Below are 26636 nucleotides of genomic sequence, written 5' to 3' on the forward strand. Positions count from 1 at the left end.
TTACTGGGGAACACACAGCCAAGCCTTAATAGGGGACTACTGGTTTGCTCCTGAGGCGTTCCCTAGTAGTTAATCAAATTGTGTGTACCTGATTGTAAAGTGTTACCGAAATAGTCAATGTTTCTTAAGAAAAAAAAAATCAAGGAATATTGGAGCGTCTGTGGCAAGTATGGAGTTCCCAAGGTTGTAAAACTGAAGACATCTTAGAAAGACGTCATAAAGAATTACCAATATTTGTGATGCAAAAGACAAGACAGTCAGTTTCCAGATTCAAACCAAAACAATGAATGGGATTCAATTGTCTATTCAAATTAGAACATTTTAAATAAATACTCAGAGACATGTTGAAAAGTTAGAAAAGTCTGAAATTGTGTGTTTAACAGCAGAAAGTCGAAATTGACAAGCGAGAATGCTGCCTGCAGGAAATTCGACAGACCGAAGAGAAATACACAGAGACGCTGGAGTCCATCTTACAGGTTTGAACACAAACAGTCCGATGATATATCTGTTCACTAACAGGCAGGCAGTGATTGATTCATACGGTGGCCCTGAGGTGTAAATGAACAACATTTGAAAAAACAGAATTACATTAAGTCAAAGCGGAAGTGGCCGAAGTGGAAGTAGACGGAATCACATTTGAAAAAAAAACAAAAAACAACAACAAAAGCGGAATTACGTTTGAAAAAACGGAATTACATTAAGCCAAAGTGGAAGTGGCCGAAGCGGAAGTGGCCGAAGCGGAAGTAGCCGGAATCACATTTGGAAAAAACGGAATTACATTTCAAAAAACAGAATTACATTAAGCCAAACCACCTCAGGGCCACCATAGTTTTATGTTAATAAAGTTTTTTTTTTTAAACATTAACCTAGCCCCCCACCCCAATCACCACCACCACTTCTGGTTTGGCTTAATGCAGTTCCGTTTTTTCCAAATGTGATTCCGGCCACTTCCGCTTTGGCCACTTCCACGCTGGCTTAATGTATTTCTGTTTTTTCAAATGTTATTGTGTTTATGTTGCGTTTTTTTTTTTTTTCAAATGTAATTTTGTTTTTTCAAATGTTGTTCATTTACACCTCAGGGCCACCGTAGATTCCTCCATCCATCAGTCTCTAAACACAGAACAGTCAATCCAGCAGCTCGCCTGCATGTTTTCATGTATTTTATTAAAGACTTGTTAATAATCACCCCGTCTGTTTCGTGTAGCACTTTCTAAGGCCTCTTGAAAAGTATCTTCAGGCTCAGGACATTGAAAGTATCTTCATCAACATAAAGGTAAAGGTGGAGGAGATCTGGACAGACGCTCTGCTCTCTGAGTAAAAGTGTTGTTTACGTATTTACTGTTTCATAGGAGCTGGCTAGCACACACCGCAGTTTGCTGGATGAAATTCGGAGCTCCTTCTTCCATCACAGTTCCAAGAATCTCTACCAGGTGTTTGTGAAGTACAAGGAGAGGTAAACGGCTCGCACGTCCAACAGTGTCTGCAAAGCGGTGACACTGCCATCGATATGCATTTATGCTCAGTGTCTTTCTTTCAATCTGCAGGCTCTTGCTGTACGGTCATTACTGCAGTCAGGTGGAAGCGTCAACAAAACATCTGGACAAGCTCTCCATCATGAGGGAGGACATCAGGATGAAACTGGAGGTGAGAATGGCACACCTTTACTTTCAACTTCACCTTCATTCATGCAGCCTCACACGACAGAAACTGACAGACGAGCAACACGATTCTGTGCATTTCACAAAAAATAAAGTTTATGACATAAAGCATGATTAAATACAAAAAAAGTCTAATAAATATCATTAAAAGTGATGTTTAAATGATGATTTGTGTGGTTAATAGAGGGAAAAGGGTAAAATGTGCATTTCTTGAAAGAATACAAATTACCCGCCTCCTTCCAGGACAAAGTTTTAAACAAAGATCTCGAAGATCGTAGCACTTGGGTTGTGTTGGGATGGTTTTCAGCTACTTCCACACCAGGTTTAAGCACAAGGTTTATCCAATTGACTGAGCTGTAGTCATTTTTGTGTTGGCCACGGTCAAATAATTCACAAGATATTAACATGACTGTCCACTTTGCACTGTGGCGAGCTACAGGAAATGATCGTTCTGAGCCTTAAATTACGGCTGTAATTTCACAGGCTATAAAAAGACACAGGAAGGAGTTTAAAAAATAACGTTTTATAAACGAAGATGTGCACAGAGTGAGTGGCAGAGCTTCAAGGTGCTACTGATTCTCAGTCATCAGATCTTCAATAAAAATGCAAACTGATTTGACATAATGAGTCAGATGTAATTACAAACTTTATTTTAAAAGAATGTCTTGAATTTCATCCCAGTTACCCCACAAAATAGTATTTTATTTCAATGTCTTTAAAAAAAATGTATACTTTATATTTTGCTATTTTTGGGTGTAACTGGGACCCTGTGTACATTTTGTTCCACCTCATGTACCACATGCGACGGAAATGACAATAAAACTGATTTGATCTTGAACGTAAATGCTGGAAACTGACACCACAGTAAGTTCTTTAGGATATAAAAGGTTCTTTAGGATATGAATTGTCGCAGTTATTCAAAGCTTTATTAGTTAAAATATATTTTTTGATCCTACTCCTCTGAAGAGATTCATTGGAGAGATGTGATTTATCTTGCCAGTACTGTACACTAGCATGCAGCATTTAAAAATGCTAAAACACGCGAGAGAAACAACAGAAACAAATGAAGCGAGAAAAACGTTATTTTCCAAATGGGCAGTGAATTCAACTTTAGTGAGGAAGTTATTTTTAAGGTTGATCCCTTTTGTTAACATCCATGAAACAAAATACTCTATAATTTGATAATGTTTTTTTTATTACTTAACCAGAAAAACAGGCCAGAATGACAAGTTTGAATTCAGTATGTTTTAGCTACAGTATGTGTCAAAGAGCCCAAAGTAGGATTCAAAAACTTCTTGAGTGTTTCTGTAAAAATTAAAATATTTGTTTATCAAGTAGCTTCACATTTCAGGCACAAAGACATCAACTATCTGTTTTAAACATGAGCAGAATAACTTGAGGACTTAAAGGAACACGTCAAATTTTTTAAATCAGGGTTCTGTTGAAAGATTATAAATAACTAACATCTTACCTGTTGAAGATAACCTGTTGAACAGCCTCAGTTTGGGAAAATAGTTTAATTCTGATTGGGTTAATGGCTAATCTGATTGGAGTAAAAACCAAAGAGGATTGCTTCCATTTTAAAATAACGCCAGTCAAAAATATTTATAGGCATTCATGTGAACAATATTATTGAAACTATAAATTATTACAATTATTATTATTATATTAGTAGTAGTATAGTAATAATATAAGGTGTTACTGTTTTTGCACTATTAAGTGTTTAGCGTATTTCTTAGTTCATATCTTAAATCTTATTACTGTTTTTCTTTTATAATTTCTACTTTTGTTGGATGTAACTGGGACCCTGCGTGCACAGTTTCATTCCACCACATGTACCACATGCAATGCAAATGACAAATAAATAAAACCTTGATCTTGACCTTGAAACCTTTACAGTTGGGATTTATTCTGACAAAAATGTTAGGATTATGAAGCCATCATCTAAAATAAGAGAAAGTGAGCACAAGAGCCACAAAAGATATAAAAGCCTTAAAATAACACTCTAAGGAAATCTATAAAAGCCAGGTGCAAATACAAATGCAACAATTTAAGGCACTAAATTAACAAGAGAAGGTGCACAATGACCAATTAAAGACTTCAACTGGACATTGTGAGACACACAATGACTGTAAAGAACTGTCAAATGACCAATTATGAGAAAAGTGACTGAAATTAAAAACAAAACGAAGACATGTTTTGCCTAAGACAAAATTGAGACTCGAAATGAAACCAGTGTAACACTAACCAAAATCAGTTAGGACACGAAATGAGCTCACAGATGGAGAGTGGGTGTGAAACAGACATCAAATAACATGAGAAGCATGAGAAGCATGAGATATGACGAAATGTGCGCTTACTAAACAACCTGTCATTAACATCGTCCTCATTTTGAGGTAGCGTTGGATTGTCAGTTAACAATGTTCAGATGATGTAATCCAAAACACATCTGTAGTTTCCAACAGATGTTTGCTTCCATCTTTCTTCCTCAGGAGTGTTCGAAGAGAGCAAACAGTGGTCGTTTTACTCTCAGAGATTTACTCATGGTTCCCATGCAGAGAGTCCTGAAGTACCCCCTGCTGCTACAGGTTTGTGTGGGCTCACATTTTTATTTATTTTGTGATTTAATGGAGCGACTCTGATTTGATGTGATCTCACCGTGTTCATAGGAGCTGCTGAAGCACACCACTGACCCCACAGACAAGGACAACCTGAGAACAGCTCTCGATGCCATGAGGGTAAGGGTAGCTTTTGATTAGAGCTTTAATTCCTCAAGATTCTACACAAAGTATCTCATTATGACAATTTGAAAAACGATTTTTTTTAGATTTTTGCAAAGAAATTAAAAATAGAAAACGAAGAGAACGCAAGTAGAAAACGCAAGTATTCACAGCCTTTGCCATGAAGCTCCACAGTGAGCTCAGATTCTGTTTCCACGGATCATCCTTGAGATGTTTCTACAACTTCAATGGAGTCCACCTGTGGTGAATTCAGTTGATTGGCCTTGATTTGGAAACACACACACCTGTTTATATAAGGTCCCACAGTTGACAGTGCATGTTAGAGCACAAACACCAAGCATGAAGTCAAAGGAATTGTCTGTAGACCTTCGAGACAAGGATTGTGATGAGGCACAAATCTGCTGCTTTGAATGTCCCAATGAGCCCAGTGGTCTCCATCATTTGTAAATGGAAAAAGTTTGGAACCACCAGGACTCTTCCTAGAGCTGACCAGCCATCCATACTGAGCAATCAGAGAAGAAGGGCCTTAGTCAGGGAGGTGACCAAGAACCCAATGGTCATTCTGTCAGGGCTCCAGCGTTCCTCTGTGGAGAGAGGAGAACCTTCCAGAAGGACAACCATCTCTGCAGCAATCCACCAATCAGGCCTGTATGGTAGAGGGTCCAGATAAAAGCCACCCCTTAGTGAAATGCACATGGCAGCCCATCTGGAGTTTGCTGAAAGGCACCTGAAGGACTCTCAGACCATGAGAAACTAAATTATCTGGTCTGATGAGACGAGTTTGAACTCTGGTGTGAATGCCAGGTGTTATGTTTGGAGGAAACCAGGCACCACTCACCACCAGGTCCATAACATCCCTACAGTGAAGCATGGTGGTGGCAGCATCGTGCTATGGGGAAGTTTTTCAGCAGCAGGACTGGCAGACCAGTCAAGATAGAGGGAAAGATGAATGCAGCGATGTACAGAGACATCCTGGATGAAAACCTGCTCCAGAGCACTTTGACCTCAGACTGGGGCGACGGTTCATTTTTCAGCAGGACAACGACCCAAAGCACATGGACAAGATCTCAAAGGAGGGACTTCAGGACCACTCTGTGAAGGTCCTGGAGGGGCCAAGCCAGAGTCCAGATTTAAATCTGATTGAACATCTCTGGAGATATCTGGAGATGCAGTGTGCGCTCTCGGGACATTATTACCTGCAGTGTCCCCTCAATGCGAACTGAACTTGGCAAAAGGGCCTTCTCCTACTCTGCTCCTGTTTCCTGGAATATCTTGCAAAAAGATCTGAAACTCTCAACCTTGACATCTCTAAGCGGCTTCAAACATCTGTTAAGTTCCTGGAAAAACAATGCAGACATGTTCCTGTTTTTAGTTTTCTATACTGCCTTATAATCTAGCTGATTTTTTTTACTTTTCCTTTGAAATAACATTTGATTTTCACTTGTTGAAAACAAATTCTCAATTTGTACGCATCCTTTATGATCCTTTATTATTGTCTTTGTTGTTCCACTGTTGTCATCACTCTTTGTTGAAATCAGGTCTCTCTTGTAAATGAGTCCCCGAGGCTCAATGGGATTAACCTGTATAAATAAAGTTTGAATAAAAAAAAAAATCTGAAAATATCTGGAAAAAAATCACTGTAATGTCACTTTGTTTGTTGATATGTGCTGCTGATTATCCATGTTGCTGTGTTCATTCATACTCATCTACTCACACAGACTCGTGTTCGTGCTGCTGTTGTTCAGAGTATTGTTTTGCATTATTAGTGCTTAGTGTATTCTTAGTTTATATCTTAAATCCTTATTACTGTTTATTTTACAATTTATATTTTTGCCATTGTTGGATGTAACTGGGACCCTGAGTACACAATTTCGTTCCACCTCATGTACCACATGTGATGAGAATGACAATAAAGAACCTTGACCTTGACAATGGTTGTGCACAGACATCTCCCATCTAACCCGATGTAGTTTGAGGAATACTGCAAAGAAGAATGGGACAAACTGCTTAAAGACAGGTGTGCTCAGCTTGTGGCATCATATTCAAATAGACTGTAATTGCTGCCAAAGGTGGATCAACAAAGTATTAAGCAAAGGCTGTGAATACTTACATAAATGTGATTTCTTAGTTTTCGATTTTTAATAAATTTGCAAAAGTCTCAATAAATCTTTTTTGCACATTGTCATATTGGGGTACTGTGTGTAGAATTTTGAGGAACGAGATTAATTTAATACAATCTGGAATAAAACTGTAAAATGACAAACTATAAAAAAGTGAATACTTTCTGGAGGCACTGTATAATAAATTGTCATTCATATGTGTGTGTGTGTGTGTGTGTTCTCAGGACCTGGCGCAGTGTATAAACGAAGTGAAACGAGACAATGAGATCATTAAACAAATCACCACTTTTCAGATGTCCATAGAAAACTTAGTGAGACATATTTTCTTCTCCTTTACTGATCATTCTCTTTTGATTGGTTTTGTCTTTCCTCTGCATTCACATCAGCACCTTTCTGCTCCCCAGACTCAGTCTTTGGCTCTCTTTGGTCGGCCCAAGATTGACGGAGAGCTGAAGTTCTGCAGCTCAGAGAAAAAGTCCAAACAAGACAGGTGTGTGCTGTGGTGTCTTCCACAACTTTCACTTCTTCTTCTTCTTCTTCTGCATGGTGGTTTGACCCTGTTTGTGTCTGCGCTTCATCAGGTACGCGTTCCTCTTCGATAAAGCTGTAATCATTTGTAAAAGGAAGAGCGGAGAGACGTTTGAGCTTAAGGAGATCATTGAACTAAATCAGTTCCAGATCCTGGATGAATCCACTGGGGAGAAGGACAATAAGAAGGTCCGGTACATTTTAACTGCGGTGCCGTTTGTTTGACCCCCAGTGAACCTTAACAATGCTGACGGTGTGTGTCTTTTTTGTGTGTGTGAACAGTGGTCCTATGTGTTCCTCTTGTTGGACTGCTATGGCAGGTTTGGCTACGATTTGATTTTCAAAACCAGAGAACTGAAGAAGAAATGGCTGGAGCAGTTTGAGATGGCTATGTGAGTAATCACACCGACAGATGAGTTGCACATGAACAAACACAACACTACAGCTGTAGTGTAGACATTTCACAGACAAACAGGCAGATGTTTCCCCCGAGGAACTGTTGAAAACTAAAACGCAGACGTGAGACCTCATCCAGTTGCTCAGCCTAAAATTAATGTTGCTGAACATCTGAAAATGTAACAGAAAGATTGATAGATGGATGGATGGATGGATGGATGGATGGATGGATGGATGGATGGATGGATGGATGGATGGATGGATGGATGGATGGATGGATGGATGGATGGATGGATGGATGGATGGATGAATGGATGGGTACAGTGCCTTGCAAAAGTATTCGGACACCCTTGAACTTTTCAACCTTTTGCCACATTTCAGGCTTCAAACATAAAGATATAAAATTTTATTTTTTTGTGAAGAATCAACAACAAGTGAGACACAATTGTGAAGTGGAATGAAATTTATTGGACGTGTCAAACTTTTTTAACAAATAAAAAACTGAAAAGTGGGGCGTGCAATATTATTCGGCCCCCTTGCGTTAATAATTTGTAGCGCCGCCTTTTGCTGCAGTTCCAGCTGCAAGTCTCTTGGGGTTTGTCTCTATCAGTTTTGCACATAGAGACTGAAATTCTTGTCCATTCTTCAAAACAGCTCGAGCTCAGTGAGGTTGGATGGAGAGCGTTTGTGAACAGCAGTCTTCAGCTCTTTCCACAGATTCTCGATTGGATTCAGGTCTGGACTTTGACTTGACCATTCCAACACCTGGATACGTTTATTTGTGAACCATTCCATTGTAGATGTGGCTTTATGTTTTGGATCATTGTCTTGTTGGAAGATAAATCTCTGTCCCAGTCTCAGGTCTCTTGCAGACTCAAACAGGTTTTCTTCCAGAATGGTCCTGTATTTGGCCCCATCCATCTTCCCATCAATTCTGACCATCTTCCCTGTCCCTGCTGATGAAAAGCAGGCCCAAACCATGATGCTGCCACCACCATGTTTGACAGTGGGGATGGTGTGTTCAGGGTGATGAGCTGTGTTGCTTTTACACCAAACATATCGTTTTGCATTGTGGCCAAACAGTTTGATTTTGGTTTCATGTGACCAGAGCACCTTCTTCCACATGTTTGGTGTGTCTCCCAGGTGCTTGTGACAAACTTTAAACAACACTTTTTATGGATATCTTTGAGAAATGGCTTTCTTCTTGCCACTCTTCCATAAAGGCCAGATTTGTGCAGTGTACAACTGATTGTTGTCCTATGGACAGACTCTCCCACCTCAGCTGTAGATCTCTGCAGTTCATCCAGAGTGATCATGGGCCTCTTGGCTGCATCTCTGATCAGTCTTCTCCTTGTTCCAGATGAAAGTTTAGAGGGACGGCCGGGTCTTGGTAGATTTGCAGTGGTCTGATACTCCTTCCATTTCAATATGATTGCTTGCACAGTGCTCCTTGGGATGCTTAAAGCTTGGGAAATCTTTTTGTGTCCAAATCCGGCTTTAAACTTCTCCACAACAGTATCTCGGACCTGCCTGGTGTCTTCCTTGGTCTTCATGATGCTCCCTGCACTTTGAACAGAACCCTGAGACCATCACAGAGCAGCTGCATTTATATGGAGACTTGATCACACACAGGTGGATTCTATTTATCATCATCAGTCATTTGGGACAACATTGGATCATTCATAGATCCTCACTGAACTTCTGGAGTGAGTTTGCTACACTGAAAGTAAAGGGGCTGAATAATATTGCACGCCCCACTTTTCAGTTTTTTATTTGTTAAAAAAGTTTGACACATCCAATAAATTTCACTTCACGATTGTGTCCCACTTGTTGATTCTTCACAAAAAATAAAAAATTTATACAGTATATTTATGTTTGAAGCCTGAAATGTGGCAAAAGGTTGAAAAGTTCAAGGGGCCAAATACTTTCCCAAGGCACTGTAGATGGGTAGATTATTAATCCTCAAATCCTCTTTTATATTATTCAAGGGACACTTTAAATATGCTTTGAAGAGGGGTTCTGTAGACAGATTATGATGAATTAATATCTTACTTGTTTCAGATAGTTCTTTGAGTAACCTCCATTTGGAGAAAAATATGGAGACGAGTTGATGCCTTAAGTTAAAACTATAATAAAATAGTTTCATTGCAGGTCCCTTTTGTAAATGAGTGCTCGAGGCTCAGTGACACTAACCTGTATAAATAAAAGTTGGATGAAAATTGACAGTGGCAGTGTTTGCGACCAAGCAGCAGCGTTTTGTTTGGCCAGTTTTTGAAAATCACACCTTATTTTTGTGTACTATTTGCAGAACTACATTTTTGGCCTTGTGCATTATTTAGTCACCCGTTAGTGCTCAGATCTTACCCATGTTGGTGTGCTTTGTACCAGCCTTGGCAGCCATCTTCTCATTTATGATTTTAATGTATCTGAGTTCACTTTAATAATGAAGATCCATCCATCCATCATCTTTACCCGCTTTTAACTTTCCGGTTCGTGGGGGTCACTGTGCCCATGTTCAGCAGTCACTTTTAGAGAGAAGAGAGATTGTTGCACAAATTTCTGAATATGTTTCGAATTTAAGAGATAAAACTCACAAGTCTTGTGAGGACGGTGGAACACCCCCCCACCCCCCCCACCCACACACACACACACACACACAAATGTTTAAAGACATTTTGGAGACTCCATCACAAGTGCTAGTCTCCAACAGCTGCAGTCCAGTGAGATACGACCCTATTGAGTCAAAATTCTTGGCACTACAGGGGTTAAAAAAATTGCATTTTCATGGACCGTAACAAAATGTTGGAGTTGTTTTTACCTGGTCGTGGTCTTGCCCTGACTAGTCGTGAGCTCATCAATCCAGTCAAAACTTGTCAGTTTCTAAAAACGCAGGTTGTTCAAACAGCCATCTGCAACAGGTAATATACTATTTGTAACATTTCCACAGAATCTCAATTCCAAAGGTCTGAACAATCTTTACGACATTAAATATCAGGTTTTAACAAATACAAACCGGATTCCAAAAATGTTGGGACACTAAACAAATTGTGAATAAAAACTGAATGCAATGATGTGGAGGTGCCAACATCGAATACTTTATTCAGAATAGAACACAAATCACAGATCAAAAGTTTAAACTGAGAGAATGTATCATTTGAAGGGAAAAAGCTGTTGTTTCCAAATTTCATGGCGTCAACAAATCCCAAAAAAGTTGGGACAAGTCCATTGTTACCACTGTGTGGCATCCCCCCTTCTTCTTACAACACTCAACAGACGTCTGGGGACAGAGGAGACCAGTTTCTCAAGTTTAGAAATAGGAATGCTCTCCCATTCATGTCTAATACAGGCCTCTAACTGTTCAATCGTCTTGGGCCTTCTTTGTCGCACCTTCCTCTTTATGATGCACCAAATGTTCTCTGTAGGTGAAAGATCTGGACTGCAGTCTGGCCATTTCAGTACCCGGATCCTTCTCCTACGTAGCCATGATGTTGTGATTGCTGCAGAATGTGGTCTGGCATTATCGTGTTGAAAAATGCAGGGTCTTCCCTGAAAGAGATGATGTCTAGATGGGAGCATATGTTGTTCTAGAACCTGAACATAGTTCTCTGCATTAATGGTGCCTTTCCAGACATGCAAGCTGCCCATGCCACAAGCGCTCATGCAACCCCATACCATCAGTGATGCAGGCTTCTGAACGGAGCGTTGATAACAACTTGGGCTATCCTTGTCCTCTCTGTTCCGGATGACATGGCGTCCCAGTGTTCCATAAAGAACTTCAAATCGTGACTCATCTGACCACAGAACAGTCTTCCATTTTGCCACACTCCATTTTAAATGACCCCTGGCCCAGTGCAAACGTCTGAGCTTGTGGAGCTTGCTTAGAAATGGCTTCCTCTTTGCACTGTAGAGTTTCAGCTGGCAACAGCGGATGGCACGGTGGATTGTGTTCACTGACAATGCTTTCTGGAAGTATTCCTGAGCCCATTCTGTTATTTCCTTGACAGTGGCATTCCTGTTTGAGGTGCAGTGACGTTTAAGGGCCCGGAGATCACGAGCATCCAGTAGAGTTTTACGGCCTTGACCCTTACGCACAGCGATTGTTCCAGATTCTCTGAATCTTTTGATGATGTTATGCACGGTTGATGATGATAACTTAAAAGTCTTTGCTATTTTACGCTGGGTAACACCATTCTGGTATTGCTGCACTATCTTTCTGCGCAACAATGGTGGAATTGGTGATCCTCAAACCATCTTGGCTTCTGAGAGACACTGACCCTCTGAGAAGCTCTTTTTACACCCAATCATGTTGTCAATTGACCTAATTAGTGTTAATTGGTCTTCCAGCAGTTTGTTATATACTCAATTTCCTTTTTCCAGCCACTTATTGCTACTTGTCCCAACTTTACCTAATTAGTGTTAATTGGTCTTCCAGCAGTTTGTTATATGCTCAATTTCCTTTTTCCAGCCACTTATTGCTACTTGTCCCAATTTTTGGGGGATTTGTTGACACTGTGAAATTTTGAATCAACATATTTTTCCTTTAAAATGTTACATTTACTCAGATTAAACTTTTGTTCTGTCATCTATGTTATAATATGAATAAAATATTACATTTGCCATCTCCACATCATTGCATTCAGTTTTTATTCACAATTTGTTTAGTGTCTCAACTTTTTTGGAATCCGGTTTGTATATTTGTTTAATGTAAATTGATCCACGAATGAGAACTAAATAAATTCAGGACAAAGTTTAGTTGGAACCACACAGTGATTGTTTAACTCCACAGGAAAGAAAAGTCCCGTGACTTTCACTTGTCTTATTATCCGACTGCACTGCGTTGTTGCCCCAAGCTTTTGTTAATTATGTCAACCAACGTCAAGCTGCTCTACTTATTGGAAACCAGCTGTGTGTTTGCTTCGTTCCCCCTGCTTTGGTCCAAACAACCTTTTCCGTATAACTGCAGGTCAAACATATGCCCTGATAACGCCACGACAAACAATCACGACTTCCAGATGCACTGCTTCGAAGAAACCACCTCCTGCAAGGCTTGTTCCATGTTGTTAAGGTGCGTTTGTCTCAACGTTGCATTCCTCAGCTCCCAGAATCCTTGATAACGTTAAAAAATGTGTCCATTGGTTTCACGTTTTTTTTGCAGAGGGACGTTTTTCCAGGGCTATCAGTGCACTCGGTGTAAAATGGCATCACATAAAGAGTGTCTAGGCAGAGTGCCAGCATGTGTACGAAGCTCAGGTTTGTATATGTCTGCATGTGTTAAACGCTTTGTGAAATTTTCACCTTTGACTTTGATTTTTCTTTTTTCTCAAAATTACAGATCATCCTGGCACTATGAGTAAGGTACAATACTGCTTTACATACGAGAATAATATCCTCAATTTAATTTTTGCAGACAGATAAATCAATAATTTTTTCTTCTTCTTCAGACTAAATCTCACAAGTCTCCTAAACATGCTAGCATTGGTAAGATATTCACGACTTAATAAGCTGAAACACCAACTTATACCTTTTCATCAAACAAGTACAGCCTGTCAGTGTTCTGTGTATTCCCACAACTACCATTTAAATGACTGGAACTTGCATCACGCTTCTTTACAAATATTTCCTCTCTGTTTTGCTCACTCAGGTTTTCCAAAGATGCAGGTGGATCATGAGTATTATGGTTTGCCGCCGCCCCCCGTGGGCTTCGGCCAACCTCTTCAGCTTATAAAAGGTGACATCATAGAGCTGACCCGGGCCGATGTTGACCTGGCCTGGTGGGAGGTAAGGCACTCGTTCTTTTGTTGAATTTTTAGTCTATTGTCACCCACCTTCTGGAAAATATGCAATTATGCAATTGCTTGTATCAGTATGTCTATCTTTTTAGCAAAATATTGTAGGAACCAGTGAATGGATTTCAATGAAACTCAAAAAGTAGCCACTTGACGTACATCTTACCTTTTAGTTGGCCTAATTTAGGATGGCCGCCACAGCTATTAGAACTTAGCAAAAACAAAAATGGCTACAACTAAGACAATTTTAAAGCTCCTGAGCTAAAATTAGTTGAAGGTTGAAGGTTTTTAATGAAGTTGTTGAAGAATTGGATGCTAAGGATTATTGTGCTGCACTTTTCTTAGACCTGTCTCAAGCTTTTGACACTGTGGATCATAACATCTTGTGTCATAAGCTCTCAGAAATTGTTTTCTCAGAACACACCATTGGCTGGTTCTCTAACTATCTTTCAGATCGGAGGAAATGTGTTCAACATAAAGGTACTTCCTCCGGTTATTTAAATTTCAACCATGGTGTACCACAAGGCTCTGTCTTAGGACCCACCCTCTTTATAATCTACAGTACAAAAGCAACGTAGGTCAGATCATTCCTGACGCATCCTTATATTATTATGTCGTTGATACAGTTGTTTACTGTCAAGATAAAACAGTTGCTAAGCTTTTGCAGCTTTTACAGTCTGCAATCGAAATCGTTCGGTCAGATTTGTTCCGTCTCAAACTTGTGCTAAATGCTGATAAAACCAAAGGGATGTTGCTTTCAAACAGGAAGTCGGTCGAAGCAGTCCTTCCTCCTATCTTATCTAATGGTGTTACTATTGAGTTTGTCGATTCTTAAAAATACTTGGGTATCTTGGTCGATGCACATCTCTCTTTTAAGCCTCATGTCAAAAATTTGATAAAGACATTGAAATGTAAACTGGGTTTCTTTTTCAGAAATAGATCTTGTTTAACTCTGAAAACTAGGAAACACCTTGTAATTGCTACTTTCCTTCCCTCCATTGACTATGGTGACATTATTTATAAACCGGATTACAAAAAAGTTGTGACACTAAACAAATTGTGAATAAAAACTGAATGCAATGATGTGGAGATGGCAAATGTCAATATTTTATTCGTAATATAACATATTTGACAGATCAAAAGTTTAATCTGAGTAAATGTAACATTTTAAAGGAAAAATATGTTGATTCAAAATTTCACAGTGTCAACAAATCCCCCAAAAAAGTTGGGACAAGTAGCAATAAGTGGCTGGAAAAAGGAAATTGAGCATATAACGAACAGCTGGAAGACCAATTAAAACTAATTAGGTCAATTGACAACATGATTGGGTATAAAAAGAGCTTCTCAGAGTGTCAGTGTCTCTCAGAAGCCAAGATGGTAAGAGGATCACCAATTCCACCATTGGTGTGCAGAAAGATAGTGCAGCAATGCCAGAATGGTGTTACCCAGCGTAAAATAGCAAAGACTTTTAAGTTATCATCATCAAGCGTGCATAACATCATCAAAAGATTCAGAGAATCTGGAACAATCACTGTGCGTAAGGGTCAAGGCCGTAAAACTCTACTGGATGCTCGTGATCTCCGGGCCCTTAAACGTCACTGCACCTCAAACAGGAACGTCACTGTCAAGGAAATAACAGAATGGGCTCAGGAATACTTCCAGAAAGCATTGTCTGTGAACACAATCCACCGTGCCATCTGCCGTTGCCAGCTGAAACTCTACAGTGCAAAGAGGAAGCCATTTCTAAGCAAGCTCCACAAGCTCAAACGTTTGCACTGGGCCAGGGGTCATTTAAAATGGAGTGTGGCAAAATGGAAGACTGTTCTGTGGTCAGATGAGTCACGATTTGAAGTTCTTTATGGAACACTGGGACGCCATGTCATCCGGACCAGAGAGGACAAGGATAGCCCAAGTTGTTATCAACGCTCCGTTCAGAAGCCTGCATCACTGATGGTATGGGGTTGCATGAGCGCTTGTGGCATGGGCAGCTTGCATGTCTGGAAAGGCACCATTAATGCAGAGAACTATGTTCAGGTTCTAGAACAACATATGCTCCCATCTAGACAGCATCTCTTTCAGGGAAGACCCTGCATTCTTCAACACGATAATACCAGACCACATTCTGCAGCAATCACAACATCATGGCTACGTAGGAGAAGGATCCGGGTACTGAAATGGCCAGCCTGCAGTCCAGATCTTTCACCTATAAAGAACATTTGGTGCATCATAAAGAGGAAGGTGCGACAAAGAAGGCCCAAGACGATTGAACAGTTAGAGGCCTGTATTAGACATGAATGGGAGAGCATTCCTATTTCTAAACTTGAGAAACTGGTCTCCTCTGTCCCCAGACGTCTGTTGAGTGTTGTAAGAAGAAGGGGGGATGCAACACAGTGGTAACAATGGACTTGTCCCAACTTTTTTGGGATTTGTTGACGCCATGCAATTTGGAAACAGATTTTTTCCCTTAAAATGATACATTCTCTCAGTTTAAACTTTTGATCTGTGATTGGTGTTCTATTCTGAATAAAATATTAGATGTTGGCACCTCCACATCATTGCATTCAGTTTTTATTCACAATTTGTTTAGTGTCCCAACTGTTTTAGAATCCGGTTTGTATTTACATATGATTGTGTGTTTTTTCTGAGGTGTACATAGCAGCCGCTTTAGTCGAGGGGAACTTCCAGCAGGTGCATAATATTTCCACCTGAATAACTAAAAATTGGCAGCAGTGTGAAGGTTTTAAAATCGTGTTAATGTGAATCGCAATAAAACTTTTGAGGTTGAAGCTGTTTGAAAATGCAACAACCCACTTAGCTTCATTCAAACTACTTTAAACTCGTTTATTTGGTCCAAATTTAACTCTATTATTTCAAGTTGAGTTTGTTCTAAAAGCCACCTGCAGCAGGTAAGATATTAATTGTCTTTTCCACAGAGCCCCACTTCAAAAGGCCTGAAGTGTCACTTTTGAAACTTTTTCCCTGTCTTTCAACTTGAGTAGTTAATTTAAATGGTTTTTACGTGTTTTATTATCATATTTTTGTGGCTTTTTTTATTCTTTTCTGTTATGTTTTGCGTTTGATTTTAGATCATGTTTTCCTGTTTTGCCACTACAGTCTAATTCACACCAGTTTTACTTTGGTGTTTAAATAAAAGTCACTGATTTGTGTGCATTGATCGTGTTCTAATGACTTCTGTTTGTTACGCAGGGAAGAAACCTGACAAAAGGGCAGGTGGGATGGTTCCCGTGCAAAATGGTTCAGCCCTACGTCTCTGTAAGTCCACCTGCCAAAATGAGCTGCTCTACAGCAAACAGTCTCACTATTTATGAAGAGAAGTTAACAGAACATTTAGCTAAATTCTTTGTCAGCTTCAGATTTCTACCATTTGCCAAAGTGCAACAAGTGTTAAGAGGTTTCAGGAAATGAGGACATGTTAGCATCATGACCACAGAATCAGGTATAACCTTTGTGATGTCACCCCTCTCCAGGGCCCGGCCCCAGACCTGTCAGGCTTCCTCTGGTGAGTGTGAACAGGAACTGAAGTGAATGACTCATTTCATCAACGAGGCTCGTAGGCTCTGATTTCGTCACGTATGGCAGTTCTCAGCAAAACTGACTGGGAAACATGGCAGAGCTGACACAAAAATACAGTTTACTGTGAGAAACAAGAAGAAAAAACAGAAGCAGATACTGAGAAAATACTGCTACTTAGAAAAGATATTACACAAGAGTGATGGGATGAAGCTCCTCTCACCATTATTTTTCTAATATGTATAAAACGTATAAGTGTCAGGCACCTTCTTTGTACTCACTGTTTTGAGATAATAAATGACGTCACATTTTAAGACGGTTTGACTGTGCAGATAAAAAAAAAAATGTTTTATTGCTGCCACCTAGTGGCGAGTTTTATATAAACATTAAAATATAATTTACGTCCATAGATATTTGTGTACAGGATGTGTCACTGACATGCTGGAGGGCAAAATATAACAACAAAGGAATGTAGTGGTCCACAATGACTTTTATCTGCAATATTTATTAATTTACTGACTGGAAACCAGAAAAAGTTAGTACAACACAAAAGTTCAATTATTGTGAGATCCTTGAGCTGGATAAAGCTTTTTCCAGAATGCTACACAGTATTTTTGTCACAAATAGGTATCAAGCGATGCAGTGAATAAGTCTACAGCTATCAATATTTTCTATGATCAGAAAAATCTATAGAGCTGTTGCTTCATAAAAGTGCACAAGTGAACGTACCTCCAGCAAAAGGACTGGAGCACATTCTGTACTGAGGCTTGTAGTTGAAAGGTCTGCCCAATCAAAACATGTCAGCCGCTGCTGCCTTCACCACTCAGACAACCTATGTAGTGTAACCTTTTCTCTGTCAGCCCTACCTGAGCAGCTGAAAACGGAACAAAAGGAGACTTTTATGGTTAAAAGAACAACAATCGCTTTGTGTTCTCCATATTTTTATGCTGATCTGCGTGATCTAGACTGGACTCTTGCAATAGTTTGTTATCTGGGTGTCCAAATACTTCTTTAAAAAGTCTTCACTTAATCCAAAATGCTGCTGCCAGAGTCTTAACTGGAGTTAGTGGGAGAGATCATATCTCTCCAGTTTTAGCTTCTCTCCATTGACTGCCTGTCAAATCCAGAACTGAATTCAAAATCTTACTTCTGACCTACAAAGCCCTCAACAACCTAGCTCCATCTTTTATTTGAGATGATGAAGAGAGGACAGACGAGACATCGCCTGGAGCCAGTTCTTCTAAATGATGCAATTTATGGTTTATAAATTCCAGTTCAGGAGAGTTTTTGTGCAGACTTGCACAGGTTTTTCCTTATTGTCCCATATTTTCCTAACAGAGCATTTTGCTCTAAGACTGCAGGCTTACTTGCGGTTCCTAGAGTTTCCAAAAGCAGAATGGGAGGAAGATTTTTCAGTTCTCAGGCTCATCTCTTATGGAACCAGCTTCCAGTTTATGTCTGTGAGGCTGACACATTGTCCAGTTTTAAGACTGGGCTGAAGACTTTCCTTTTTTTGATAAATCCTATAGTTAGGTTTGGCTTGGTATGCTGCTATAGGCTTAGACTACTAGAGGATAAATTGACCTAATTTCCTTAAATGAATTGTTAAAATTGAATAGTTTTCATTTGATACTATTTCTATCTTAACATGATTCTTGACCTGCCATTGTGTATCTGTTCCTCTCAAACCCAGCCAGTCAAAGCAGATGTCCACTTGTCCTGAGTCTGGTTCTGCTAAAGGTTTCTTCCTCATGAGGGAGTTTTTCCTTTCCACTGTCGCCTTCATGCTTGCTCAAAATGAGAGTCTGCAATGAAGTTAAACTCAAAGCAGTCTGCTCCTCACATAATGTTATTAACTTACTTTTTAAATGAATGTTTCTGTTCAGTGCCCTGAGACGACTTCTGTTGTGACTTGGCGTTGTATAAATCAACTGAACTGATCTTGTCTTCCAACATGGCAGCTGGACCATATGTTCACAACCTGTGACAGCATCGCAGAGCTGTCTATATTAACCATGTTTTGTTTCTCATAAACATTCTGAATTTACATAAAGTCCCTTTTGAACTGAACTATATATTTTTTTTCAGATTAAACTTTAAAACCCTCCATAGTTTTATTGAGCACTGCACTATAATACAAGCATAAAGACGTACGTTTATTCGTTCATAATTTCAGTTTGTGAAAAATCAACATAATTCTGAAGTTTGACACTAACTAAACTTTAAATATTACAAAAAAAAATAGGTATTATTTTGTCAAATTTATTTTTTACTGATGCATGTTGTAATCCCTTGTCTTCAAACTGAAACTGGAGAATAAAATTGTGTCTCCTGATCCCAGGTTTGCAGGAAACCTGGACCGCAACGCAGCCAAAAACCTGCTGATGTCACGTTCTGATGGGACCTTCCTGGTGCGGCAGAAAGATGGAGGAGAGTTTGCAATCAGCATCAAGTACTTATCTCTTATTATTCTTTAAACAAAGATGTAATCATTTCTTAGCAATGTGACTGGTTGGAGTTATGTACGGTTAAGCAAAATAATCAAAACAAAAAACACACTTTCAAGGCATTTTCCAACATTTTTGTTGTAAACATTTTTATTGACCAAAGTTTTCATTTGGATTGAAAGATGCTGCATGCAGCTCCCTCAGATGTTTTTTTTTTTTTAATTGTTTCTCTCTTTTTTTTTTTTTCTTTTATATTCCTTTGTGGAATTTAAGTCTATTTTATCTATTGGAGAAAATTTCAAGTTTTATTTTGTCACACTAATGGAGGTAAATTTCAGGTGTACTGCTCATTTGCTCTGGAAATTATGTTTATGAAGCATGCACCCTATCGTGATCCATTTTTCTTACACACATTTTTCAGCATCTCGTTCCACAATTTTTGTTCTCTTTCAAAAATATCATACATTAAAACGTTCAGCTCTTTCAGGAAAAGGGTGCTCTGACTTTTGGTACTGGAGCAACTTTAGCTTTTTGAAATATTTAGCCTTTTCTGACATTTTTTTCCTCATAGAAAATGAATTGAGCTCATTTTACATCCTTCATATATTTAGATCTGTTTACAACCTTTTACTGCTCCTTTCACATTTTGTTCTGGTTCAGTTTCTTTTATCATCATTATGCAAATGTATACATTTTTCAGCTACTTTCAGCTCATTTCAGCTGTTTTTTTTCCAGCTGTTTTGTGATCCTTTCAGATTCTTTCTGCTAATACAACATTTTTGTGCTTCTTCTTTCTGGAAATTTCAGCTTGTAATGCTCCTTTCAGCCTATTTATGAAAGTTTCAGCTTTTGCTTCCATTTCAACTATTTAGCTGTTTTATGCTAATTTTAGCTTTTTTCAGATAATTTCCACATTTTTGTGCTCATTTCTGCTTCTTTCAGTCTAATAGGACAAACATGTTCTTTCTGCTTTCTTCTGCTAATTTTAGCTTGTTCCACCTTTTCAGTTACCTTTTTAGCATTTTTTAGTTAATTTCAGCTGTTTTCAAATAAATTCAAGTTTTTCATGGTATTTTTTGCTACTTTCAACCTAATTAACTTCTTTATGGTGATTTCAGCTTGTTGTGCTCCTTTCAGATTTTATTCAGCCAGTTTAAGTTTTTTCTGCTATTTCAGCTACTATTCATTCAACCTTTATTTAAACAGGTTAATCCCATTGAGCCTTGAGGACTCATTTACTATTTATCTGTTTTTATGCTAAGTATAGCCTTTTCAGCTAATTCCACTATATTTTAGCTCATTTCAGCTCTTTTCACATCCTTATGCTGGTTTATGCTTCTTTCTGCCTTTTCAGCTACTTTTCAGCTTTTTTTGTTTTCTAATTTCAGCTTCTTTTTTAGTTAATTTCTTAATGCCTGTGTACATTTCTGCTACTTTATGTCTAATTCAGCTAAAATGTGTTCTTTCTTCATTTTTCTGCTAATTAAGTCTTCTTTCATTTCAGCTATGCAATTCAGCATGCTTTTTAGCTAATTGCAGTTGTTTTTAGCTAATTTCAGCTGTTTTTCAGCAAGTTCTTCAGCAATATTCACACTGCATTTTTGCAGGAAATGCAGTTTCTCTAGTTGTAATTAATTACATGTGTGCATATATAATGATTAATGAACTACTGCTACATAGTTAGCTCTTGCTGCCATGAAAGTGCTCACAGACTGTGAGATTTTATAACATCACCTGTGGGAGCACAAGTTCATTTCAAGATTTGACCAAAAGGACTAAAAGTCTGTCACTGTTCAAGCTAAGATGATCTTAGTTTCAAACTTAGGCATACAAGGTAGTGGCCAATATGCATTCCTTCCAGGAATTATAGACCTTTAATGATTAGTGTTTTAGGTATTTATTATCAGTAAGTGCATTTAGCATGTGAGTAGTTCACTGTTTGACATATTACTGTTTCACATATTACTAGGTTTTTTTATTTAAATATTTTACGAACACTTAAGTATTTCATTTGTACCTTAAACTGGCTTAAAATTAACTCAAACGTTGAACCTGTTTTTGGAGAAGTCCAAACGCGTAAACAAAAAAAAGATCCTGTCGTTTAGAAGCGAGTGATGGAAGGTTTAGGGAACTTCCTGTTGGGGAGGAAGCTGACGGGCGAGTTCATACAGTTCACTTCTTCTTAGAGGCAGAGAAACACACGCCTTGAACAAACGTTCTGTTCACAAATCATTGACATACAAAAGCAGCTGGTTGTTGGGTATTTCATTTATAAATTGATTTATTTTTGCAGAAGTGGATTTGGTGTGAATTTAAACAATTAATTTTCCATTTACTATTTGCATTCTCCAAAACTAAAAGATGATCATGACAAAACTTTTCCCTGACTGTAAAAAAAAAAAAAAACGAAAAAATTATTCCACCTAATTATCTTTTTTGTTTGGGATTAATATTAAAATGTGACTTTTATTTAACTTGAAAAGATGCTTTTAAATGATTTATTTATTTTCCCAGAACTGTACTTGAGCTGCTGTTTGTGCTCTCCAGGTTCAACATGGACGTCAGACACATTAGGATCACCAGCACTGAAGGCCTGTATCGCATCAATGATAAGAAAGCTTTCAGGAGTTTGGTGGTGAGTTTTACACCCTCATCGAGCCGAAACACCGAACAAACGCGTTGGACTTGTGTCTGACATCTTCTCTCTTTTACCACATCTCACATTTCTCATCTCTGTCTCTTATTCCATGTCCTTGATTCAGGAGATGATTGAGTTTTACCAGAAGAACTCGCTAAAGGAGTACTTCAGGGACGTGAACACAACGCTGCTTACACCGTACAAACAACCGGAGCAAAGCTGCTCATCTAACACATCAAACATCACACCGGGTACAGAAACTTTGTAACGTTTTAGTATCTGCCTCATAAAACACGTCTAGACTGAGAAATTATACTCGCTTTACATTTTAAAAAGGAGATTCATGAAAAAATTAACGCAACAATCAAATCTGTGATGAGCTTATGTGCAGTGAATATCTTACCTGTTGTAGATGAACAAACGCTGTAGTCATAAAGTTGAATTCTGACCCCTTTGATGAGTGAATGGGTAGTCTGAGCACGGTAAAAGCCAAGACGGTTTTCTGCCATCTTGAAACAGGTCCAGTGCCAAACATTTATTATGATTTCAGCTACCAATTTATTTATTTTTTACTTTTCACATCAACCAGTTTGAGTTTTGTGTTTATTACAAGTTTTTGAAGGTAACCAAACTTTTTTTCTTATTATTATTTTAGTTTTACCAAGTCAAACAGAAAACTTCAGATTTCCAAGCCATAAAACTGCTGGGAGTTGCTATTTCTGTGTGAGCTGAACTCACATGCAAATCACTCTCCCACCCCACTGTCCTGAAGGTCTGGCCCAGTTCACATGAGAGATGTTTTGGTCCCATGCAATCAGTTTCACACCAATATACATCTATATGCATGAGAACAAAATATCTCTCACATGAACGGGGCCAACAAAGATCCTAATGACCCTTAGGAAGGAGGGGAGGGTGATTTGCATGTAAGTTCAACACTGACATATGGCAGTTTTAAAGCTTGTAACTTTGTACTTTTTGTTTTGAATTGAGAATTATCAGATGAAAAACATAATGTCTTTGCACCCTGGATGATTGAGAATCTATTTACATGGAATACTAATGTTATTTGCAAGTGGAAACAGCAGCAGCAGCTAGCTGTAGCATTTCCACTGCAGCCTGGGGTTCTTTCAACAAGATTATTGATAATAGTGTAATACAAACCTGATGATGATGTAAATGTTTAAATTAGTGTTCACATGAAACATTTGAAACTGAAGCTGTTATACAGCAGCAGTGAGCCTTATTAGATCATTCGCTCATCAATCTGGTTCAAATCAAACTTTATTTCTCCCAACGGATGTCAGAGTTATCTACAACAGGTAAAATATTAATTATTCATAACCTTTCCACAAAACCACACTTTAAGAGATCTGAATTTATCCTTTGTTTCTTGCAAATTTCTGCTTTTTCCAGATAATTTCCACTTTCTGTGCTCATTTCTGCTTCTTTCATCCTAGTTGTGCACAATTGTGCTCTCTCCACTCCCTTCTGGTAATTTAAGCTTCTTTCTGCCCTTTTAGCTACTATTCAGCTTTTCTCTCTCTTTTTTTGTGTGCAAATTTCAGCTTTTTTCAGATAATTTCCACTTTTTGTGTCCATTTCTGCTCCTTTCAGCCTAATTGGGCACAATTGTGCTTTCTTCACTTGTTTTTAGTAATTTAAGCTTATTTATGCATTTTTAGCTACTATTCAGCTGTTTCTTTGTTTTTTTTGTTTGGGTTTATTTTTACAAATTTCTGCTTTTTTCAGATAATTTCCACATTTTGTGCTCATTTCTGCTTCTTGCAGCCTAGTTGAGTACAGTTGTGCACTCTCAATTTCCTTCTGGTAACTTAAGCTTCTTTCTGCTTATTTAGCTACTATTTAGCTGTTGCAAATTTCTGCTTTTTTCAGATAATTCCACTTTTTGGGCTCATTTCTGCTTCTTTCAGCCTAATTGGGCACAAGTGTGCACCCTACACTTCCTTCTGGTAATTTAAGCTTCTTTCTGCTTTTTCAGCTACTATTTAGCTGTTTTTTTTTTTTTTTGCAAATGTTTGCTGTTATTAGATCATATCCATGTTTTATGCTCATTTCTGCTTCTTTCAGCCTAATTGAGCAACCATGTATTCTTTATGCTTTCTTGTGCCATTTAAATCTTGTTCTACCTTTTCAGCTACTTATTTTTTTTACCATTTTTAGCTGTTTTTCAGCAATTTTTTCTGCAATAAGCATTCACACTGCATTTTCGAACGGAAATGTAATTTCTTTAGCTCCAATAAGCCTCTGAATGTTGCATCATAGACAACACACAGATAGGAGTGGAGACGATCCTCTCACCAAACTTGTCCCTCTGAGATGATTTCCTCAGAAAAGCATCAAACTGTTTCTAGAAGCCTCTCCTTGCATCCATGTGGTCTCTGTCTCACAGGGGGCAGCATAAGGAACCTCGGTGTAGCGAAGGCCAGATACGACTACTCCGCCAGGGACCGCACGGAGCTCTCACTGCAGGAGGGGGACACCATCAGGATCCTCTCCAAGAAGGGTCACAGTGGCTGGTGGAGGGGGGAGGTTTATGGACGGGTGAGAACGTCTGAACATCTAGGTACAGCTTCAAAAGTTACAAAAATTATTTTAAGACCTCTAAACTGTCCCCTTCATCTGTTTCCAGGTGGGGTTCTTTCCTGCCAACTACGTGGAAGAAGATTTCTCAGATTACTGTTGACATGTTGCTACATGAGATATGTTGGTCCGGTCTGTGTGTGTGAAAGGGTCTGTGTGCATTAAGACTTATGCATGAGTGGAGAAGTGTGTGTGTGTGTGTGTGCACGCGAGAGAGAGCGTGAGAACAGGAACAGTAGTACTACTAAAAATCCAATGCTGTGAATAAAACTTTTATTCAGCTGAGCTGTCTAGTTTATGTTTAACATCAAACAAACCTGTTTTATGTAAACTTTATTTAAAGTTTACAACAAATTGGAGAATACCAAAGTTCATGCTCAATAATCCAGGTCCAAATCCAACAATGTTTAGTCAGGTCATTAGAACAGTTTCTTTCTCTTTTTTTTTTGGCTGAGATGTTTAGTCCTTTATCCAAAGGACTTCTTCAGTCCTAGGAACCACAACAAACGGGAGTCCCACAAGCAGCAACTCCCATAGTGGAAGAAAAAAAAACAGTTTGCTGGTGATAATATGGTTTCTGGGGCCCGCCCTCTCCCTCGTCAACTCCTCTGAGGTTTCCACAGCCAAAATGGTTCAAAACACCAAAGTCCATGCTCAATCATCCAGGTGCAAATCCAACAATGTTCAGTCAGGTCATCTGGACAGTTTCTTAAACTGTAGAATCTATTGTCCTTTACAACATCACTAAAATATAAAGTTGCTCATCATTTATTTGCCTAAAGTTTCTGGTAATTGCTTTAAAGTTTAAATAACGATGCCAATTAAAGGTCATGAAAGGTCATCACCAGACAACTTTCACAAAACAGTCGTAGTCATTTTGGTCAAATCTTGAAAAAATATAACTTTTTTGTAAAATGTTGCAAGATCTCACAAAATATTTCTCTCAGAGAATGCTGAAAATGACTAAGATTTTATGTTACAATTTAGCTCATTAGCTGTAAAACTGACTTATAGCTATTTTTGTGTTGGTTTAGTTGGCCAGTTTTAATTAACTGTGGCGGCCATCTTAAATTGGGTTGACCCACAAAGTTAATCAGTTGAAGATCCAATTAAGATTTTTAAAAGCAATCCTTAAAACATCCAGGCTAATGCACATCCACATAGAGATAACTCCACTTAAATTGTAGTTATATCCATATGATTGGAATTTTATCCATTTGGTTTTGAGTTATTTTGCTAACGCTGTGCATTTGTAACGCTGCAAAAGTTTGTGACATGTTTGACACTCACTGAGCATAAATTTGTAACATTTTTAATTTACTTTGTCTTTAAAGTAAATGATGAATAAGAACGTAAAACGTCGAGGAGCAAAGAATTATCTAAAAAAAAGGTGACCGATCAAATCATGAAGATAATTTAATCTTTTTTTGGTGACATTTTTATTCTAAAAAGTTGAATGTTTTAGTCGTTATTTGCAACAAGAACAACAAATATTACAAACTGGAAGTCAAACAGCGTATTAAAAAGATGACTGGGGGATCTGGACAAAATGGTTGCCACAAAGTTAAAAACTAATTATTTTATGAATTATTACTGGATGTCATAACTGAAACATGCAAGAAGAGGCACAGCTCATCAATAAAAACAAAATGACAAAGTTAAAATACTTTATTGTGAACAGATTTGTATTATACTTGAATAAAAGGTTTTTAGTACATTACACAGCTATATTAATACTACAGTGTAGTATGGGCTGGTGTTTATGTGCAATAAAAAAAGTTGTTGTCAGCTGTTATATAGTTTTGTCTTTATTAATTATTGATAATATAAGAATTATTGAAATAAGTATTTTTATAACAACCTTGTATTTGCTTAACACAAACTGTTTCAGCTCAAAAACTTTGATCAGAAACTTGTGAAGTTTTAACTACATGCTGACAGAATTGTCCTTTATTTACTTGAATTCTCAAATATTGCCAAGAACTTTAAAAAAAAAAAAAGACTTTCCTCACTGGAAAGTTCCTCCAAAAGGAAAAACATAACTGTTGTTCTGTATGCTGCTCCAGAGATGTTGAGAAAACTTAAATTTTACAATTATTTCAGAAAATGAACCCAAAGCACATCATGTGGATAAACCAGATTTATTTACAAAATACCAAAACAAATTAAAAAAAAAGACAAAAACAG

At 38.2% G+C, this 26636-nt stretch overlaps 1 protein-coding gene across 1 annotated transcript in view; it reads left to right on the forward strand.

Moving 5' to 3' along the window:
- LOC119422454 (proto-oncogene vav-like) overlaps positions 1-24552 on the forward strand; it is a 51701-nt gene extending 27149 nt beyond the window's left edge. Inside the window, exons 8-29 of the mRNA XM_037689826.1 lie at positions 387-476; positions 1205-1273; positions 1350-1453; positions 1545-1644; positions 4151-4246; positions 4328-4396; positions 6744-6830; positions 6924-7009; positions 7101-7236; positions 7330-7439; positions 12407-12508; positions 12599-12693; positions 12776-12798; positions 12885-12921; positions 13085-13221; positions 16437-16502; positions 16718-16749; positions 19102-19212; positions 21755-21842; positions 21970-22096; positions 24259-24410; positions 24499-24552. Of these exons, the coding sequence (XP_037545754.1) occupies positions 387-476; positions 1205-1273; positions 1350-1453; positions 1545-1644; positions 4151-4246; positions 4328-4396; positions 6744-6830; positions 6924-7009; positions 7101-7236; positions 7330-7439; positions 12407-12508; positions 12599-12693; positions 12776-12798; positions 12885-12921; positions 13085-13221; positions 16437-16502; positions 16718-16749; positions 19102-19212; positions 21755-21842; positions 21970-22096; positions 24259-24410; positions 24499-24552 (1971 nt within the window). The remainder of the gene's footprint in view (positions 1-386; positions 477-1204; positions 1274-1349; positions 1454-1544; positions 1645-4150; positions 4247-4327; positions 4397-6743; positions 6831-6923; positions 7010-7100; positions 7237-7329; positions 7440-12406; positions 12509-12598; positions 12694-12775; positions 12799-12884; positions 12922-13084; positions 13222-16436; positions 16503-16717; positions 16750-19101; positions 19213-21754; positions 21843-21969; positions 22097-24258; positions 24411-24498) is intronic.
- The last annotated feature ends 2084 nt before the right edge of the window (positions 24553-26636 follow it).

This window comes from Nematolebias whitei, chromosome 16 (assembly GCF_014905685.2).
Source record: "Nematolebias whitei isolate Nwh7 chromosome 16, NemWhi1, whole genome shotgun sequence".
Taxonomy (NCBI): domain Eukaryota; kingdom Metazoa; phylum Chordata; class Actinopteri; order Cyprinodontiformes; family Rivulidae; genus Nematolebias; species Nematolebias whitei.